Below are 21,035 nucleotides of genomic sequence, written 5' to 3'. Positions count from 1 at the left end.
TTCTCCTTCTGCCTGTGTCTTTGCCTCTCTCTCTGTGTCTCTCATGAATAAATAAATTAAAATTAAAAAGAAAGAGTTGCCAGCTTTAACAATAGCCAGCCAGGTGCCCCAGTACTCTTTTATAAAAAGTAATATAGTTTATAAATATCATTTAAAAAAAGGAAAAAATAATGTAATTTTAAAAAAAGACCTTATTCATTTATCTGGCAGAGAGAGAGAGCACAAGTGAGGGGAGGAGCAGAGGGAGAGGAGGAGTTGAAGGCAGCTGAAGGCAGACACCTAATGATTGATTGAGACACCCAGGCGCCCCTCCTTTTCTTTTTTTGAAGTAAGCTTCATGCCCAGTATGGAGGCCAGCCTGGGGATTTAAGCCATGACCCCGGAGATCAAGACCTGAGCTGAGATCAAGAGTCACATCTGCTACCAACTGAGCCATCCAGGCACCCTCCCCCCAACAATGTATTTTCAGACTCCCAACAACATTGTATTTGGGGGCAAGGGGCAAAAAGAAAACAATGCTGTTTAATCTGAAATTCTTCTTTTTTTTAATTTTTATTTTTTTAAGATTTTATTTATCCATTCACGAGAGACACACAGAGAGGAGGGCGGGGGGGGGGGGGGGGCAGAGACACAGGCAGAGGGAGAAGCAGGCTCCATGCAAGGAGCCCGAGGTGGGACTCGATCCTGGGACTCCAGGATCATGCTCCGGGGCGAAGGCAGGCGCTGAATCTCTGAGCCACCCAGGGATCTCTTAATCTGACATTCTTTAGAAAAATACACCTGTCAGGAAAAGGCAAGGAAATATAGAAGGCAATGAGAATTGGCTTGCCCTAACAGATATTAAATATAGAAGTATTCAATAGATGCCGTAGCAAAAGAACAAATCCACGCAAAAGACTGAAAAAACATATTATCGTATATATAAAATTTCATAAATGATAAAGATGGTGTTTGTACCAAAGGGTAATTTATTAAACGCTGAAGGGAAAACACGAGTTTGGATTTCAAGTTAATCTGCAGTCTATTAATCCTACCAGCATGTGAACTCACTAGAAAAACAGCGCTGCGGGCTATCCACTGAAGAGAGTCTCCTCACAGCTCCAAGACCCGCCAACGGGGTCAGTCAGCGGTCACGGCCCACTCCGAGCCCCTCACCCGCCCCTCACCTCCGCTCTCCCGCCCGGGCGCCGGCGCCCCCTCGCGGCGCGCCCCCGAAGCCCCGCTTTGAAATCAATGGTTGGCACACAGACGTAAAACCACCGGAGAATTCTCCACATGACCTTTGGGATGAACCATTTGCCTTTTCCTAAACAGGTAACTGAAACATGAAGCGGGCCAAAGTTGCGGGCTTCGGCGTCCTCTCTCCTTGGCCAGAGGACGCGGCTGGACTGAGGGAAACACTTGTTTAATTCCCTGACTCATGCGTATTGTCCTGTAGACTACCAACCTGCCCACAACAAACATGAACCTCCTCTTCCCAATTCCGCCCCGATGCGCGCTTCAGCCGCCATCTTTCTCCAGGGCAGGGCGCAAGCAGGAAGGTCACACCCTACCTGTCTCCGATAACGCCAGACGCCTCGAAATCCACAAGAGTCCAATTGGAACCGACGCTTCCACCGGAACAGCTTTTCTACACGACCGGAAGGGGCTGTGCGTGAGGGCGTTGGGGGCGGAAGTGACGGGAGGGTGGTAGTGGGGTAGTTGGCGGGTGGTTGAGCAGAGCCGGTCGCCATGTCCGCGGGGAGCGCGACGCATCCCGGGGCTGGCGGGTAAAGCTTTCGTGGGCGAGGGCATCGCAGCCCGCACGGGGCGGAGGAGAGGCGGAGGGGCCAAAGGGAGCTGCCTGCGGGAAGTGGGGGGGCGCTGAGGTGGTACGCGTACGTGTCAGAGGGCTGGGCTTAGGGGGAGGAAGATGGTAAGCAGGCCTTGGGGCGCCCGAAAAAGGCCGGCAGGGAAGGGGGGGAGGAGGAGGAAGGCCGAGGCTTTCGGGAGCACCGGCCAAGAGAAGATGAGAACGAGGGTATGTGGGACTGACTGGAGCGTTTTGAGAGGGAGGAAGGAAGTAAGGAGATACTGCAGCAATTGTGTCTGTTCGGGGGGGGGGGGGGATGGTAATTTTAATATTGATAGAGACTCGAGGGTGTAAAGAGAACGTGGTAGCGGGGAAGCGGGGTGCCAGAGCGTGGTAAGGGAAGAATGATAGAAAAGCTTCGAAGCCTCACGTTTTCCTCTTCCTTTCTTGTAGACGCCGCAGCAAATGGGACCAGCCAGCTCCAGCCCCCCTTCTGTTCCTCCCGCCGGCAGCCCCAGGTGCGGAGGTGCCCAGCAGTGGGGGAAGCCCTGGGGGCTCCGCGGCTGCTCCCTCTGGAGCCTTGGACGCTGCTGCTGCTGTGGCTGCCAAAATCAATGCCATGCTCATGGCCAAAGGGAAGCTGAAACCAACTCAGAATGTTGCTGAAAAGGTATTTGAAGTTGAAGGGACTCTGTTAATTGTAACTTTAATTTTGTAATTAAAGGCTACTTAGTAATTCTGTAATTAAACAATTATTTGTGTTGAGGAGAAAACAAGGTTACAGTAATTTAAAGATCACTTAGTTTTGGAATGCATCATGTGATATTATGTCATTTGTTTTCATGAGGCAAGTTTGGTTGGTTTGATTACATTTATGGACCAAATAGTTCACTTTGTCTTCGCTCACGTAGTTCAGCTTAACTTCTATCTATGTAATCATTTAAAGCAATGATGCGAAATTTTTCAATACTTAGCCTTTTTCCCTGAAATCCAAAGAGATGTTCAGGTAAATCAAGTGACTTTAAAATGTCTCTAGTCAGCTGTACTAAAACGTAAATACATACGTACAACGTCCTTTCTAGTTAGAATCTATAGATTTTTAATAACTGCCTACAGTGTAGTTCAATGTGAAATGAAATGGATAATTTATATGTTGGTGGTTTTGCTGTTTTCACACAAACTGAAATTATTTGGTCATTTTAAAGAATTTCTGGTATAATTAAAATTTCACAACTAGAATAGATCTGAACTTTGAAGTCTTTATCTTGCAATGGAAGACCAACTTTTACAGGATGATGAGTATAGTGGCTGTTTGTACTGCTAGACTGCATGCTTTGCGCTTAAAAAAATCCCTTGCAGCAATTTGATGGAATGGATTACTGTCGCCAGTTTACAGAGGAGGAAAATAAGATTCGTGAATGTACATTGTATAAGATCTGTCAAGGCAGACATCTGACTTCAGAGTCAGACAATTGGGTGTCTAGCTTTTGTTTGAAAGTGTCTCTTGGGCAACCCTAGTGGCTCAGCGGTTTAGCCCTGCCTTCAGCCCAAGGCATTATCCTAGAGACCCGGGATCAAGTCCCAGGTCAGGCTCCCTGTATGGAGCCTGCTTCTGTCTCTGCCTGTGTCTCTGCCTCTCTCTTTCTGTGTCTCTCATGAATGAGTAAATAAAATCTTTAAAAAAAAAAAAAGAAAGAAAGAATGTCTCTAGATTTGGAGAGTTCAGTTCTAAGGCAGCTTAGCTCATTATAATACACATTTGAAAAAAAAAGTTCTTTGACTTCAATTAAAAGTTGAAGCAAATAGATGGGTTCTGTGTTTAAAAATGCATTTTGGGGGTTCCCTGGGTGGCTCAGCGGTTTGATGCCGGCCTTTGGCCTAGGGCGCGATGCTGGAGTCCCGGGATCGAGTCCCACATCGGGCTCCTGGCATGGAGCCTGCTTCTCCCTCTGCCTGTGTCTCTGCCTCTCTCTCTCTCTCTATGTATATCATAAATAAGTAAATAAATAAATAAATCTTAAAAAATTAAAAAATAAAAATGCATTTTGGGTGAGTGGTGGATGTGTTAATAGCATGTTTGTGGTGATTATTTCCAGTGTATACATGTATCAGATCATCCGGTTCATCTTAAATATATACAGTTTTTATTTGTCTATAATACCTCAGAGTTGAGAGGGAAAGATGATAGAGTTTTTTGTTAGCCGTCCAGTTTATAACATCAACAGAATGGCTATTATCTGTTTGGATGTTTACTCAAGTTCTGCAGAATTGATGGGAATTTTTAGTGAGTTGGAAGTTCATTATTCATCGTATTTTTTTTTTTTTTTAAGATTTTATTTATTTATTCATGAGAGAGAGAGAGGCAGAGACACAGACAGAAGAAGCAGCAGGCTCTATGCAGGGAGCCTGACTTGGGACTCCATCCTGGGTCTCCAGGATCACGTCCTGGGCTGAAGGTGGCACTAAACCACTAAGCCACCAGGGCTGCCCTATTCGTTGTATTTTTAATTGTAAAGATTGAGTCAATTGTCCATTTTTAAGTTCTGAAAGGAAATTTTTATTTCTTTTAAGGTTTTATTTATTTAGTCATGAGAGACACACAGAGAGAGGCAGAGACACAGGCAGAGGAAGAAGCAGGCTCCACGCAGGGAGCCCGATGCAGGGCTCGATCCAGGGTCTCCAGGATCAGCCCCTGGTCGCTAAGACGCTGAGCCACCCGGGCTGCCCTCTGCAAGGAAATATTAAAAGCACACTGACAAAGATGGAATGCTCCTTCAGTATTAAAATTATTTTTCTTTATTTTTTATTTTATTTTCTTGAGTGTTAAAATTTTTAACGCTGATGTTAATCCTTTATTCCTTTTTTCCCCACTTCTAAAAAGCAATTGAGGGGGATTTCTGGGTGGCTCAGTGGTTTAGTGTCTGCCTTTCGCCCAGGGCGTGATCTTGGAGTCCCGGGATCGAGTTCCGCATTGGGCTCTCTGCATGGAGCCTGCTTCTCCCTCTGCCTGTGTCTCTGCCTCCTCTGCCTCTCTCTCTCTCTCTCTCTCTGTGTCTATCATAAATAAATAAATCTTTAAAAAATAAAAAAATAAAATTTGAATTAAATTTTAATTCTTATCACAGCATTTGGACATGAGGCTGACAGTGGCCATGCTGGATGGCCAGGTAGAGAACACCTGTGTCATCACAGGATGTCCTGTGGGATAGCACTGATCTGTACCTTTGGTGGTGGCCAGTACTGAGCAGGGCCTAAACAAACGTGAGATATTGAGTCTAGTTTGTGTCCACATTTTAAAAATATCGAGGCGCCTGGGTGGCTCAATTGGTTAAGCATCCGACTCTTAATTTTGGCTCAGGGTCATGAGATCGAGCCCTGTGTTGGGCTCCTCGCTGGATGTGGAGTCTGCTTAAGATTCTCTCTCTTTCTCTCTCGAATAAATAAATCTTTTTTTAAAAATGTATCTAACACATAAACTGTTTATCTTCTTTGAGCAGATTTGCTGAGCGTTGGTCCCAGGTAACAAAGGGTTGGGGAAGGCCATCTTGAGATGAAGATTTTTTTCAGATAACTCATCTGCTGTCTGGAGTAGCCTATAGTTTAAATTGAGAGAAATAAATAATAATAAGTTGAGAGAAACCAGGGGCATCTGGGTGGCTCAGTGGTTGTGTCTGCCTTTGGCTTAGGTCATGATCCCAGGGTCCTGGGATTGAGTCCTATATCAGGCTCCCTGCAGGGAGCCTGCTTCTTCCTTTGCCTATGTCTCTGCATCTCTCTGTGTCTCTCATGAATGAATAAAATCTTTAAAAATAATAAATTGACAGAAACCAGGTCAGATTTTAGGATTTTGCTTGGCTTTTCATCTATTTTCTTAGTTCTTCTTTAATAGAGAGTAATGGGTTGTCAGATAAACTTTACGGGTTTTCCAGATCATTGCAAGGATAGAACTAGTTAAATGTGATATGTTGGTGGCTGCAGCGTTGTCACAAAGGCAGCGTCCAGTTATACAAATGAAGTGCATGGGTTGCTGGACTCTGCGTTGTACACTGGACTCTGCCCTGTATTTTACTGCACGTATGGCTAGCTAGTTGAGCTGTAATGCACCATAACCTGTTCATTTATTTTTCCTTGTGGAGATTGCAGCTTCTCGTCCATAAGGTTTCTGGGATTATTCGGTCGTAGAAACGCACCATGGCCAAGGTTACAGAGAAATCTGATGATTGCTTTCAAGTGAATTGACAATACTTGGTGTCCGTTGAGTGAAGTTTTGTTTGCTTGTTCTTTCATTTTTGAAGAATGACCTAGGAATATTTCCAAGTGTGTTTGTAGGCAGGTAAAGGGAACAGTAACGTGGTGCTGGAACGTAGGGAGGGGCACTTGTAAATTGAGCAGCAGAAACATACTATTTGATCTTACAAACTCTTCATTCTAATTTCTCTTGTAGCTTCAGGCTGCTGGCAAAGGCCTAACTAGCAGTAAAAGCAAGGATGACCTGGTGGTAGCTGAAGTCGAGATCAATGATGTGCCTCTCACGTGCAGGAATCTGCTGACTCGAGGACAGACTCAGGATGAGGTGCGCAGATGTTGGGCCTCTGGGGAAGGTGGTAGGTGGGCACAGTCAAGAAAACAAGACCTCTAACTACAGACAGGAGCCAGATGTTTATGACTGAATGTGGGTCATAATCTCCAAAGTCAGGATTGGGTTGAATTAACTATGAGGAACTTCTTGGTAAAGGTAAACAGATATGGGTGGATTCCTGGTCAGCTTGAGCAGGAAACAATGGAATTGATATTAATATAGGTGAGAACTCATTCTTTTGTATTGATATAGTGAATGAATGGGGAGAAATCCATCTTTCTGCCAGTCATTGAAGTCGATCAATTGCCACATCATCTTTTTAATAGATTGTTTCCTTTTTAGATCAGTCGGCTTAGTGGGGCTGCAGTGTCAACTCGAGGGAGATTCATGACCTCGGAGGAGAAGGCCAAAGTGGGACCAGGGTGTGTATACACATCCTCTGCTTTGGGGAAAGGTTGGACATATGGCTCACGTTAGTTTCATATTTTTCATTTGCAGGAAATATGTGCAAATATTTGCTTAGTAGCTTGGTATATATATATATATACACATGTCACGTACTAGAGTTTGGGACATACATTTCCAATATGTGTAAGGAGTGTTGGCAGCTGTTTTCCTTCTTGTTGGTCTTTGGATTTTTTTTATTTCACAGGTAACATTTTATTGGAGGAAACAAATTATGGGAAAGTGTAAAATAAGATAATTGCTACATTTAATGTATATATGCTTCCAAACTTTTGTTTGGGAACATTTTCCCCAACAAAAGGGTCTGTATTTGTTGTAATTTCCCTTTTAAAAACCTCCTTTCATCAAGCAACTCTCTGCCTCTATGGTGGCTGTAGGCTAAAAGGTTTTCCACTGAAAGATTTTGTCTCCCTATAGTTGTGGCCCTTCCACTACTTAGTTTTGAGGGCAGGTACTTAAGCAGTGCAAAACTTGGCTTAAATTAAATATAATCAGTAGGCAAAACTTACTCCTCATCTGAAACCAAAAGTATATTTCAACTAGTGTGTGCATGCTGATTGCTGTTTTGGACTTTTCCATCTTTAAATACAGCTTTTTTTACTTACAGCCTTTTATTAATTTTATGGTTATTGATGAACTCTGTTATAATCAAAATCAGAATCTAAGGCCACTTTACTTTTAGAAAGTGGAGTCCCCTTGGTTGTGGGTCTCAGATATGGATCTACAGGCTACCATCACTTTTGCCCCATTAATTTGGATAGCCAACAGCACATTTGCCCATAACCTGTTAGACAACCAACAAAAAGAGATTTTGTTCTCAAATACCAGGTTATGTCAGTTGACAAGATGCCAGTATTCATGAGCCCATAAGAACAGATTTGATCCCTTGTGGGCCAGTTAACTTGAAGCAACCAGGAAAGTTTATTTTATTTTATTTTTTCAGGAAAGTTTATTTATTCCCCAGCTCTAAAATCATGTTCTTAGAAATTTGCAACAGCTGTTTTTTTCTATGTAGTCTCTTTTACTTATTTGGAAACATAAACATTACAGATTTGATTTGGTGACTCATTTGGTTCCTTTGGTTGTGACCAGTTTGGGATTATTATTCTATATTTCTCTTTATAGGGATCGTCCATTATACCTTCATGTTCAGGGCCAGACACGGGAGTTAGTGGACAGTAAGTAATGGTTTGGCTCACATCCCACTTTTTGTGAAGGACAAAGAACAGGGTTGTATGTAATAAGTTGGCAGAATGTTCCTGGTGGCTGTGGTAACTCTTGTGTATGAATTGCTCATGAGTGTGCTGGGGGTAAAGAGAGGCTGAGGACCACATATTTTGGCTTCCTTTAAAATGGATTAATACGGGGATAATTGGGCATTGGCTGCACTTTGTCATTGGGTACTCGTCAGTCCATTCCTTTGGTACAGTATCTCACGGTTTTTCCATAGGAGCGGTAAACCGAATCAAAGAAATTATCACCAATGGTGTGGTCAAAGCTGCCACAGGGACGAGTCCAACTTTCAATGGTGCGACAGTCACTGTGTATCACCAGCCAGCACCCATTGCACAGTTGTCTCCAGCTGTTAACCAGAAGCCTCCCTTCCAGTCAGGGGTATGTTTCGTGGAGAGATCATGAACAGCTTTGTCATTTCTGTGAAAGTGATATGTACCAAATGATATGGAAAGCGCAAAGAAAAATCCTGAAATCCCAACTTGAGACTTACCTGCGGATACTGTCCTACTAATGGACCATCTAAGCTTCCGAGATGCGGGACGCCTGGGTGGCTCTGCAGTTGGGCACCTGCCTTAGGCTCAGGTCGTGATCCCGGGATCTGGGATCAAGTCCTGCATTGGCCTCCCTACGGGGAGCCTGCTTCTCCCTCTGCCTCTCTCTCTCAGTTTGTATCTCATGAATAAATAATCTTTTTTTTTTTTTTTTTAAGATTTTATTTATTCATGAGAGACAGAGAGAGAGAGAGAGAGAGAGAGAGGCAGAGACACAGGCAGAGGAGCCTGCTTCTCCCTCTGCCTGCGTCTCTATGAATAAATAAATAAAAAAATCTTAAAAAAAAAAAAAACTTCCAAGATGCAGTGAACATCTGATTACACATCTCTTTACTTTGATGTATTCCAGGAAGGGTGTTGATAGACCAGACTGTTTACACACCTTATGTTTGGAGTTTGTAGTTTGGTTGTGTATTTGTAAGTGTGATGGCAGCTGGAGGACTAAGAAGGCGGAGTCTGGTGAAGTAAGACTCTGCTGATACAATCCTCCTAGAAAACAGGGTGGGAGAGAGCAGCCCTCGGTGGAGAACAGCACAGGGCTGACTGTACGACCCAACATGCTACTCTAGTTTCACAGAAGACAGTGCTATAGGTTCTGATATATGCAGTCATGGGCCATGGGTGTGCTTAGTAGTATGTCTTTGCTTTTCACCTGATGAAGGAATGTTCTAGGTGGGTACATGGCATATGTAGTGCTTTAAATTAAATTATTTTATAGAGTTTATTTTTATGAGCTCATGGTGGAAATTATAGGGGGGTCCTTATTCTGGCAGTGCTTGAAAGTATCTGGAGGATTAAAGTCTTGCAAAATGATTTTCAAGACTAGGATTTAATTATGTGTTTAATCTGAGTTATTCTATTCTTCTACAGATGCATTATGTTCAGGATAAATTATTTGTGGGTCTAGAGCATGCTGTGCCCACCTTTAATGTCAAGGAGAAAGTAGAAGGTCCGGGCTGCTCCTATTTGCAGCACATTCAGATTGAAACGGGTGCCAAAGTCTTCCTAAGAGGCAAAGGCTCAGGTTGCATTGAGCCAGCATCTGGCCGAGAAGCTTTTGAACCCATGTATATTTACATTAGGTACGTACACATGGATGGGGTTGGGGTTGGAGATGACAAGCATTTGAATGCTTGTTAACTGATCAGGCTGGGATCCCTGGGTGGCGCAGCGGTTTGGCGCCTGCCTTTGGCCCAGGGCGCGATCCTGGAGACCCGGGATCAAATCCCACGTCGGGCTCCCGGTGCATGGAGCCTGCTTTTCCCTCTGCCTATGTCTCTGCCTCTCTCTCTCTTTCTCTCTGTGACTATCATAAATAAATAAAAATTTATTTATTTATTTATTTATTTATTTTTTTTTTTTTTTAAACTTTTATTTATTTATGATAGGCACACAGTGAGAGAGAGAGAGAGGCAGAGACACAGGCAGAGGGAGAAGCAGGCTCCATGCACCGGGAGCCCGACGTGGGATTCGATCCCAGGTCTCCAGGACCGCGCCCTGGGCCAAAGGCAGGCGCCAAACCGCTGCGCCACCCAGGGATCCCAAATAAATAAAAATTTAAAAAAAATAATAATGCCTTTAAAAAAAAACTGATCAGGCTGGAGGGCTTCAAAAGGAGTAAGAAAATAGGTATAATAACTAGTAACATGAGCAATGTAGGTCATTACTAACGATAATCACTTTATAATTAATAAAAACTATTGAATTAGGTAGAATTGTCTTTGTCTTTTTTAGTATTCAGGTTCTTGGGTTTTAAATCTCTCACTGTAAAATGAGCTGTGATGAGCCTAAAGGTATCTTCATTTTGACCTATGACACTATTAATGCATTTTACAGTTATTTTAGTGACTTTTAAATGTCTTTATATTTATGTTTTAAAGAGAGCAATAGGGGCACCTGGATGGCTCAGTGGTTGAGTGTCTGCCTTCAGCTCAGGACATGATCCTGGGGTCTGGGGATCGAGTCTTGCATCAGGCTCCCCACAGTGAGCCTGCTTTTCCCTCTTTCTATGTCTCTGTCTCTCTCTCTCTGCGTTTCTCATAAATAGATAGGTACATAGATCGACCAAGCAATAAAGTATTTGTCTTAATGATACAAGTTATATCTTAAAGGGTTACTGTGACATTTTTTTGTGATTTTTTTTTGAAGTTTTTTTGTTGGTATTTTGAATATATTAAATTTGTAAACAGCATACAAAGTGAAAGCAAAAATCTGTATCCTTTACTTTTCTCCTCTTTGAGTTTTTGGTTCCTATTTCTTTGCAGTCATCCCAAACCAGAAGGCCTGGCTGCTGCCAAGAAACTCTGTGAGAATCTCTTGCAAACAGTGAGTTATATTTGTGTATCTAATATTCAGAAGAGCTCCTGCTGTCTTGGGCTGTGTCTTAGCTATTTTCCTACCTGTATTAGTTTCCTAGGGCTGTCATAGCAAATTTCCACAAACTAGATGACTTAACAAATTTATTCTTTCATTGTTCAGGAAGCCAGACACTCAAAATAATGATGTGGGCAGAGTTGGATCCTTCTAAACGAATACTGTGAAGGAGAATGTTCCATGCCTCTCCCAGCCTGCTGTCCTTTGCATTCTTTCCCCATGTCAGCAGAGTTCCAATCCCTGGCCTACTCCTGTGTCTCTGTCTCTCTGTTTCTTTCTTTTTTTTTTTTTTTATGATACTCACAGAGAGAGAGAAAGAGGCAGAGACACAGGCAGAAGGAGAAGCAGGCTCCATGCACCGGGAGCCTGATGTGGGATTCGATCCCGGGTCTCCAGGATCGCGCCCTGGGCCAAAGGCAGGCGCCAAACTGCTGCGCCACCCAGGGATCCCTCTCTGTTTCTTCTAAAGTAGCAGTCCTTCGAATTTGGGCCCACCATAACCCAGTATAAACTCATGTTAACCTGTATCTGCAAAGACCTGGTTTCCAAACAAGATCATATTCCAAGGTTCTGGGCAGACATGAATTTTGGAACCACTACACCATTCTAGCAACTCAACATTCTCCATAAGGAAGACAAGCTTCCCTAAGCAGGGTCATAGCTGGCATGCTTTTCTTCTTTAGCAACTATTTTGGTATAGAATTTTGAAATGTGTAGTACATCAGTATGAAATCTCAATATTGTCATTTATTTTTTAAAAGATTTGACTTATTCATTTGAGAGAGAAAATAAGCAGGGAGGAGAGGGAGAAGGAAAAGCAGACTCCTCACTGAGCAGGGAGCCTAATGGGGAGCTTGGTCCCAGGACCCTGGGATCATGATCTGAGCTGAATAGCAGATGCTTAGTTGACTGAGCCACCCAGGTGCCCCAGTGTTGTCAGTTATTTAAATAATACTTTCAGGCCTGGCCAAGTTGTTGACCAGTGCGCATTCCAGATTCTTTTTATTTTGTTTATTTTTGTATTCCGAATTCTTTTTAATAGTAAGTATAGCGAAATTAAGAATAGAGCTATAATAATGTTTTGGCTAACAGCAGTAAGCTAATTGCTTATTTGATTGTGTATTATTTTTATTCTGTAATCTAGTAACCAAAAGTTAAACCAGTAGGGTTGTTGGTGTAGCCCCTGAAGATAGTCAGGTTTAGGGGTTGTGTTTATTCAGCCTTGTGTCATTTGGCATTTAAGGGTCCCCTTTTGGAAAGCCATAGTCTTTGCTTTTGTGAGGTAACCTAATTTACCACCCCTTGTGCCAGATAACTTCCCTGACTGTCTCCTGTGTTTGTTGCCACTTGAAGTTACTGACTCAGTGAGATGTTCATAATGAAGAACTGGGCAGTGGGGGGGCGGTGCGTGACGACGTATTAACCTTGTGTTGAGCCATAAGCTCCTTGAGGACAAGTCCAGTAAAAGAATGAATGAAGTCTCGGTAGTTATACTGACAACTTAGAAATTTCCTAACTTCTTTCTGGCTCTGAATGATTTTATACCTCAGAATTGGGTCTAATCTGGAGATTTTGGAAGCATCTGATGTCCATGCTCCTGGTGCCCACATCCTGGCTTACTATTCATAGGGTATGCCTTATTAAAAATGATTTTTTTAAGACTTATTTGTTTTTGAGAGAGAGAGCAAGGGGGGGTGGGTAGAGACAGAAGGAGAGAATGTCTCAAGCTGACTGCACTGAGTGCAGAGCCTTAGGTGGGGCTTGATCCCATGACCCTGAGACCTCAACCCGAGTTGAAACCAAGAGTTCGACACTCAACCGACCATGTCACTCAGGCGCCCTTTGATTGATTTTTTAACATTTTTATTCTTAAATGATCCTATACCCAGTGTGGAATTCGAACTCACAACCCCGAGCTCAAGAGTCATATATATATGTTCTACTGACTAAGCCAATCAGGTGCCCCATACCTTATTAAAATTTAAATTAGGGATCCCTGGGTGGCGCAGCGGTTTAGTGCCTGCCTTTGGCCCAGGGCGCGATCCTGGAGACCCAGGATCGAATCCCACGTCGGGCTCCCGGTGCATGGAGCCTGCTTCTCCCTCTGCCTGTGTCTCTGCCTCTCTCTCTCTCTGTGACTATCATAAGTAAATAAATAAATTAAAAAAAAAATTTAAATTAAACAAGCTTAAATTTGATGGAAATATCAATGACAATTTTTTTTGACAATTTTTTTTTTAATTGGTGGAAATACTTTTACTTCCTCGCTACTTTGGTCCTAGAATTGTATAATCTGACCCTTGTAAATACTCCGTGAATTGGGGGATTGTCCCATATGAATTTGTTTTCCCTTCTTTTGCAGGTTCATGCTGAGTACTCTAGATTTGTGAATCAGATTAATACTGCTGTACCTTTACCAGGTGTGTATGTCTTAAAGTGTTTAAGAAAGAGAAATAGTTTGTTAGTGATATTTGTGTATAAAATAGGATATTTAAGGGTAGACTGTGCCAGGGCACTGATAATGTCCCCTTCAGCTTACGATAATTTGGAAAGTAGTTTTCTTCCCTAGAGATGAAGTTAATATTCAGCTAAAATGTCTCGTTCTGCTGCAGCTGATTAAACACTTTTTTTCTTCCCCCTCAGGCTATACACAACCCTCTGCTATAAGTAGTGTCCCTCCTCAGCCACCATATTATCCATCCAATGGCTATCAGTCTGGTTACCCTGTTGTTCCCCCTCCTCAGCAGCCACTTCAGCCTCCCTATGGAGTGCCAAGCATAGTGCCACCAGCTGTTTCATTGGCACCTGGAGTCTTGCCAGCATTACCTACTGGAGTTCCACCTGTGCCAACACAATACCCGATCACACAAGTGCAGCCTCCTGCTGGCACTGGACAGGTAGGATGGTAGGCTGTGACTATGGAGAAAGTGGCCAGGGGAGAGAGGTGGAGGTGGTGGTGGTATTCAGAAAGAAATCATGCAGAATTACTGGGTGATGGGAGGTGTTTCTCTCCTGTTGCTCCTGTGTCATGGCCACTAAGCTACCTAAATGCTTTAGGACAGCGTGTACACATGTGTTTTTCACCCTGAAATGTATAGTTTCATTTCATGAGTCTTACTGCCAAATAGTTGTTTGGAAGAGGAGTCAGCAAGCTTCCTCTGGAGTGCTAGGTGGCCAACAGGTGAAGCTTACGGGTCATGCAGGCTCTGGCACACCTGCTGCGCTCCATTCCTGGGGCACGGATGTAGTCAAAGACCATACCAAATGAACTCACATGGCTGTGCTCCAGAAACACTGGATATACAGAAGTGGGTAATGAGCCACAATCATGGTTTGTTGTGCTGTGGGTATCGCCTACCTGCACCCACCTCAAGAAGAAAGGGGCCAGCCTACTAGCCTCTCCATGATTGGACCTGAGTTAGTGATCTTCAGAAGAAACACAACATATTCAGGGGTTCTTGAGCTGAGAGATCCTGGAACTTTGCCAACTTAAGGCTTATTAAATGTATATTTTTCAAACTATGTGAGAAACTAGAATTTTAGGAAAGGGTAGGTAGCTAGCTCATCTAGATGAATCATGTACTCCTCTTCTCTGAGACAGGGAAAGAAGGTAGCAAGCACAGGTGATGGATTGATGGTAGGCCTTTCTCTGTGGGCCTCATAGTGTTGCTGTGGCAGAGGAGCATGCAGCCCTGAACCACTACCCAGCCTCCTGGCTGGCGGGCTGTGAACGCTGGAGGGGCTATATGGTTTGAAACAACAGACTTCACTAAATCCTGCTCATGACTCTTAGTCCTAATTACTCACCTTCTGTGTTTGGCTGAGCTATAGTTCACCAGCTTTGAGCCACATTGCTTTGTGACCAGAAAGGAGTATGGCGGAGCAGGCCCCTTAGGGTTGAGCTTTAGACATATGCTGCCAGGGTTCCTCATGCTTTCCTGTGATTGAGCTGTGCAATCCTGGGATACCACGTGACCTATCCAGCCTTTGGTTTCCTTATAGAAAACGAGCATAATGATTCTATCTCAGAGATTGCAAGGGTTAGGTGGGAAGACCCAAGTAGTCCACACATACTAGCCATTTGTCTAATAATAAGAGCTGTCCTTTGGGAAGTGCTTGTTTTTTCTGATACATAGTGGATCAGTCCTTTTTCCTTTCTGGTACAGTCTCTAAACACCAGACAGACTCCCTCTTGCTGTAACAGTTTATCCTTAGAAGAGGCAGGTGAACTTGGCTTTGCCATAAGCATTAGTAGCCTTTATAATCTAGAAGGAGCGAATCACTTTGATTAGAGGGGTCTAAATTAGAGAATGTTCTTGCTTGTTAACTTTTAAATTAAGTAAGTGGCTAGAATTTTTATATGTTTATATTTTATATGGTGTGCACCTAATGGCCCCGGGTGCACACCAGGTTTCTCCTGAGAATCGAAAACACTGTAAACCTTCTCAGTTTAGCATTCCCCACCATGAAGGTGGGAAGGTGAGGCTCTCATGGCACCAGATGATCCAAGAGGAAAGCTAAGGACCAGAGAGATACAGAATTTCTGGGACATGTGGATTATAAAAGTCTTTTGTGATCATTGTTTTCTTTAGTAAGTGACTGGGTATTCTCACACCTTTTTTCCCCTTTGGTTTTTTTTGGTCCCAGAGTCCGATGAGTGGGCCTTTTATTCCTGCTGCTCCTGTCAAAACTGCCTTGCCTGCCGGCCCCCAGCCCCAGCCCCCGCCCCCACCCCAGCCCCCACTCCCAGCTCAACCCCAGGCACAGAAGAGGCGATTCACAGAGGAGCTGCCAGATGAACGAGAATCTGGACTTCTTGGATACCAGGTTAAATAAAATACCCTTTCTTTCCTCATCTTATTCTACTATACTTTCCCTTTAAAGAAAGAAAAATTCACATCTATGTCAACCATCCTCCCAGTACTAGATTTCTGTTTTCTGGAATCCATTTAGGGTTTTTTCCCTTGGAGGATTTAAAACAAGAGTAACTCCCTTTGGGCGGGTTGGTCTTTGGGATCAGTATGATAAGAAAATACAAAGCTCCATGTAGAGGGAGGCACATAGAGGTCTATGACTGGCCCCTGGAAGGAGTTCTGTAGAATTCCACGCTACCACATTCATATGGTATTCTTGGAAACCTCACATAGTTCTCATTTCCCTACACATCTCACCAAAAGGTATCATTACTGTCAGCATAGGGTTTGTTTTTAAACCTTGGCCCTCAGTTTACTTTTTTTCCCTGTAAAAGACAGTGATTACTTTTTTGAGTCCCCACCATCCACAAAAAATAGTGGGCAGAAATGTGATTCGGTGCATACATGTTCTAAGTAGTCATTCAAGTAAAGAATTTTTAAAAATACTATTTAAGTGTGTGGTTTTGGTGCCATTTTATTTATCAGGAAAAGCACCTTTACTTTTTGCCAGAGCCCTTTAGCGTCCTTTGAATCAAACTCTGAAGCATTTTTATAGTTTATAAAAGGGTAGTTGAAAACAGATACATGTAGCATGACCAGGTCCTACAGAAAGAGATTACATCTCCTTCAGCTGTGGTTATGTCCCAAATCCCAGAGTGCTATGTAGTGAGCATACTGCAACTGACCAGAAAGACGAGGCACTTGAGAGATACATTAAGGAGCTAAAGTCAATGCAGCAGGTGTAGATTTGCTAATGCCGCTGTATTTTTCTGCTCATAGCATGGACCCATTCATATGACTAATTTAGGTACAGGCTTCTCCAGTCAGAATGAGATTGAAGGTGCAGGATCGAAGCCGGCAGGTTCCTCAGGCAAAGAGCGAGAGAGGGACAGGTAAGTTAGTTGGAGCATAATTACGTGAATGTCATCCCATGTCATTGGTTTTCACCATTAGTGTGAATAACGATCATTGCTGTGAGCTTCCATGTTCTAAAACTAATGAAGGGGTGCCTGGGTAGCTCAGTCAATTGAGCATCCTTCCAACTTGATCTCAGCTCAGGTCTTGATCTCAGTGTCATGACTTCACTCCTGGAGTTGGGCTCCATGCTGGATGTGGAACCTCCCTAAAAAATAATAACTGATCGATAAGTCAATCAAAATGTAATGAAATCCTTTGGCTCAAAAACTCCTGTGTGTTTTTTTAATAACTGCTGCACTAAGGAGATTATGCCTCCCCTTTCACAGTGTCAGGGGTGGTTACCTTGGGCTTTGAGTCATTTCATTCTTGGTCATCAGGCATCTTCCTCTACTATCTGCATCTTAGCCATTTTCCTAAGCATAGGCAATATGTTTGCTACTTAGAATCCTAGGATATTATGGACTGAGGTACTTGAATGTGGGAGTCCAGTTGCCATCTGGGGCTTGAGACAGCCACCCTCTTATATGGTTCGTTGAGCCTTCCAAGGACGGGACTGGCTTCCCACAGCAGTGCTGCTGCTTTTGACCTGGCCTGGCTAAAAACTTGATATCTTAAAACTTGATAATAGCTCTCAGGGTGGGGTCAGGTGGAAAGGGTGGAGGTGAACGGTTGTTTGGTGACCTTTGGAAGAAAGTACAATTGATAGAATCTATCTGAAAGGTTGTCATGGTTTTTCTTCTCACAGGCAGTTGATGCCTCCACCAGCCTTCCCAGTGACTGGAATGAAAGCAGAGTCTGATGACAGGAATGGGTCTGGGGCCGGAGCAGGGAGCCACGGTGAGTGAGGTGTAGCTGGGGACACGCAGGAAGCTAAGACTGGTCCTAAGTTACTAGTTTTCTGACCTGATGTTCATTCAGGTGGCATTCAATCAGGTGTTTAATCCAACTTCTAAAATCTCCAGGCTGATGAGGTGTTTGTTTTGTTTTGTTTTTCTTTTCTTTTCTTTTTTTTTGTTTTTTGTTTTTTTGTTTTACTTAGAAGGATGGCATATGGTTAGCCTTTTTTCAACTGACGTGTGTCTAGAAAAAGTCAACTTATATTTTATACTAGCATCATTAAAGCTCTAATGATTGGTAGGTCATTTCAAATTTTGTTGCCTTTGTTGTCTGAATATCCGGAAATAATCTGATAAAGACTTAAGGATTGCTATTTCAGGGCACCTGGCTGGTTCAGTCAGTGGAGTGTGTGACTCTTGATCTCGGGGTTATGAGTTCGAGCCCCAATTTGGGTATAAAGCCTACTTTTTAAAAAAGATTGATTTTTCTTTGTATTGGGAGCTGAGCTATATATCTCTCCTCATAGCTCTTTTGGTTGTGAATAGTCAGCCAGTGGCTATTAAAAAAAAATGTTGCCTCTTAGTATCCCAGAACTCTAGATCTGTAGAGGAATATGGGGTCACTTGTGTTCTTTGCCTGTAGTCATAAAAATGAACAGAAGAAAATACATTTTTTATTCTTTTCTTAACTTCTTTTCTTTTAACTCTTTAAAGGTGAAATATCAGCCTCCAAAGACTCACTTGCTAACTTTCCTTTTTTCTTTTTTTTCTTTTTTTTCTTTTTTTTTTTTTTTTTTTTTTGTGTGTGTGTGTGTGTTTCTTTTTTTCTTTCTCTGTTTTCTTACATGGTTCTGGTGGATTCACATTTGCTGATGCTGGTGCTGTTTTTCGTGTGATCCTCAACGTTTTTGGGTGACCATTGACCCTGTGACCTCAAAATGGTGTCCAACTAACCACTTATAATTAACATCTTTTTTTTATTAACGAATTTATGGTATTATCTTTTTTTTTTTTTTTGTCTTGGGGGATGGGGTTGGGGTTGTTTTTCTCTATTCTAGATTATCCAGTCAAGAAGATGAAAACTGCAGAGAAGGGATTCGGGTTGGTGGCTTATGCTGCAGATTCATCTGATGAAGAGGAGGAGCATGGGGGTCATAAAAATGCAAGTAGTTTTCCACAGGGCTGGAGTTTGGGGTATCAGTACCCTTCATCACAGCCACGAGCTAAACAACAGATGCCATTCTGGATGGCCCCTTAAGAAACAGTGGAACAGAGCTTTGACCCTTGGTGACTCTCTTTAGCAATAATGCATGCATTTGATTTAATAAGACTCTGGGGCCTGTACTGGGAACCATCATGGACCTTTGCAGAAGTTAGAGATGCAGTGTTCCCTTTCTTAAAGGGGTTTCATTCTTTTTAAAACACCTTTGTTTCTGCAGTGGCATAGTATCTGTTAAAATTTACTTAGAATCACAAATTTGTCTCAGAAGCTTTTTAACAGTTGGTGAAATGTGCTTGTCCAACAGAGCATCCCAACAGGGTTATTCCAGTATACATTTAACTGGTCCAGCCTTTTCCACATGAATGAATGGCCCCTGTTCTGACAAAAAAGTTTTATTTGTATTTTACTACTGGTTACAAATGAAGCCTTACTATCAGTGGGGAGACGATTTTAAGACCATCTTTCCCTTGCAGCACCTTTAAATCTAAGAATAGTTCATCCTTATTTTCATGTTTGCATTCTTTTCTGTTTTGGAAAATGCAGTTTCACTAATTTAAAACTATTGGATATAGCTGGATCCTGAGTAGAAAAGTGAAGGGTTGGCTTTTTTTTTTTTTCCCTTATCTTTTTACTGGGATGATCCAAAGCTGGCATCTTCAGGCACTCTTGTCCCAGAAAGCCATTGCAGTTTTTATTGCCCTTTTAATAAGCTCCATGTCTTCAGCTGGGTCCGAGAAAACTGCTTGAGCAAAAGCTGGTCAGAACTCATCACAGAAATGAAACACAGTGGTCCGTCTCTCTGAGAACTGATTGCAGCTAAACTAGAGAGATTTGACTGCTCACAATAGGATGGATGGTGGACTTAGTGACTGCAACTTGTCCTTTTTCTTGGCATTACAGGTTTTGCCAAAAGAACTTTTTTGTATCAAATATTGATGTGTGAAAGAAGGAGCTAGTCTGCTGAACCAAGAGTAGTTTGAGATACTGAACTGTCATTTTTGCACATTTGAATACTTTGCAGGCTGGCTTTGTATAAACATACTCTCTGGTTTCCTATATGTTGTAAATATTTAGACCATAATTTCATTATAAATAAATGTATAAATATTCTGTTTGTGGTTTCTTTTTTCTCTCCCATGACCCATCTGTGCACTAAAATTTATAAATTTCTGATAGCCTAACAAACTGAAACCCACCAGAAAAATATTTCATGGGCCCAGAAGTCTGCATATAGTTCCAAGAGTTTATGACTTAACCACAGTAAACCCTTCAAAATCCAGATGAAAATATGGAGGATAATTAATGGTAGACTACCTCCATTTTGGTACTGTGACTCTGATTTACTGAACACAGGAAATGAAATACATTTTTAAAGGAAATACACAATTCACATTATTTTTGGGAAAGCTTTCTTTTTTTTTTTTTTTAATTTTTATTTATTTATGATAGTCACAGAGAGAGAGAGAGAGAGGCAGAGACACAGGCAGAGGGAGAAGCAGGCTCCATGCACCGGGAGCCTGACGTGGGATTCGATCCCGGGTCTCCAGGATCGCGCCCTGGGCCAAAGGCAGGCGCTAAACCACTGCGCCACCCAGGGATCCCTATTTTTGGGAAAGCTTTCTTAAGAGGAAGGCTGAGTAGAAATTTTTAAAGATTTTTATTTATTCATGAGAGACACAGGCAGAGACATAGGCAGAGAGAGAAGCAGGCTCCTCAGAGGGAGCCTTGGGAGGGACTCCATCCCTGCACCAGGATCATGCCCTGAGCCAAAGGCAGACGCTCAACTGCTGAACCACTCAGGTTCCCGGAGTAGGAATTTGTTCCTAGAGCCAGCTTCCTCCCTGTACCTTTGTGCGCTCCTTGAATAAAGGTGAAGGTACGGATGATGCCTTCAATTATTGCTGCATTTAATCAAAGCCCCTGTGAAAGCTTTTTAAAAAGCAAAACACTTTTCGAGTCTAATCCGTAAATGTGGAGTCCAGACTTGTGGTCAATCTCAGCTGAATGTTTGCCGCTCCCCCGCACCTGTACCTGCTAGAGACTCCGCTTCCCCGCACCTGACCCTGGCGTGTAGATGCACCTTCGGGGAGGTTGGCTTTGTGCTGAAGCGGAATTTTGACCTCTGCGCTATTTGAGGGAGAATTTGGTGG

At 42.8% G+C, this 21,035-nt stretch overlaps 1 protein-coding gene, 1 long non-coding RNA gene and 1 other non-coding gene across 3 annotated transcripts; 2 read left to right on the top strand and 1 right to left on the bottom strand.

Annotated features, from left to right (window-relative positions):
• Positions 1–1,647: 1,647 nt before the first annotated feature.
• KHDC4 (KH domain containing 4, pre-mRNA splicing factor) lies at positions 1,648–19,994 on the top strand. The gene is made up of 14 exons (XM_077901023.1): positions 1,648–1,769; positions 2,246–2,462; positions 6,237–6,365; positions 6,714–6,793; positions 7,962–8,014; positions 8,287–8,450; positions 9,494–9,705; positions 10,888–10,948; positions 13,359–13,416; positions 13,640–13,893; positions 15,644–15,823; positions 16,690–16,802; positions 17,573–17,664; positions 18,722–19,994. Exons 1-14 carry the CDS (start codon positions 1,732–1,734, stop codon positions 18,919–18,921), a joined length of 1,851 nt encoding a protein of 616 aa, XP_077757149.1. The 5' UTR covers positions 1,648–1,731; the 3' UTR covers positions 18,922–19,994.
• Positions 9,056–9,184, top strand: LOC144316612 (small Cajal body-specific RNA 4). The gene has a single exon (XR_013382554.1).
• Positions 16,653–17,503, bottom strand: LOC144315839 (uncharacterized). Its single transcript, XR_013381586.1, has 2 exons — positions 17,170–17,503; positions 16,653–17,032 (listed from the first exon to the last, which is right to left on the bottom strand). It is a non-coding gene; the product is annotated as an uncharacterized LOC144315839 (long non-coding RNA).
• Positions 19,995–21,035: the final 1,041 nt, after the last annotated feature.

This window comes from Canis aureus, chromosome 6 (genome assembly GCF_053574225.1).
Source record: "Canis aureus isolate CA01 chromosome 6, VMU_Caureus_v.1.0, whole genome shotgun sequence".
Lineage (NCBI taxonomy): Eukaryota > Metazoa > Chordata > Mammalia > Carnivora > Canidae > Canis > Canis aureus.
This window is presented reverse-complemented; position numbering and strand designations above follow the sequence as displayed.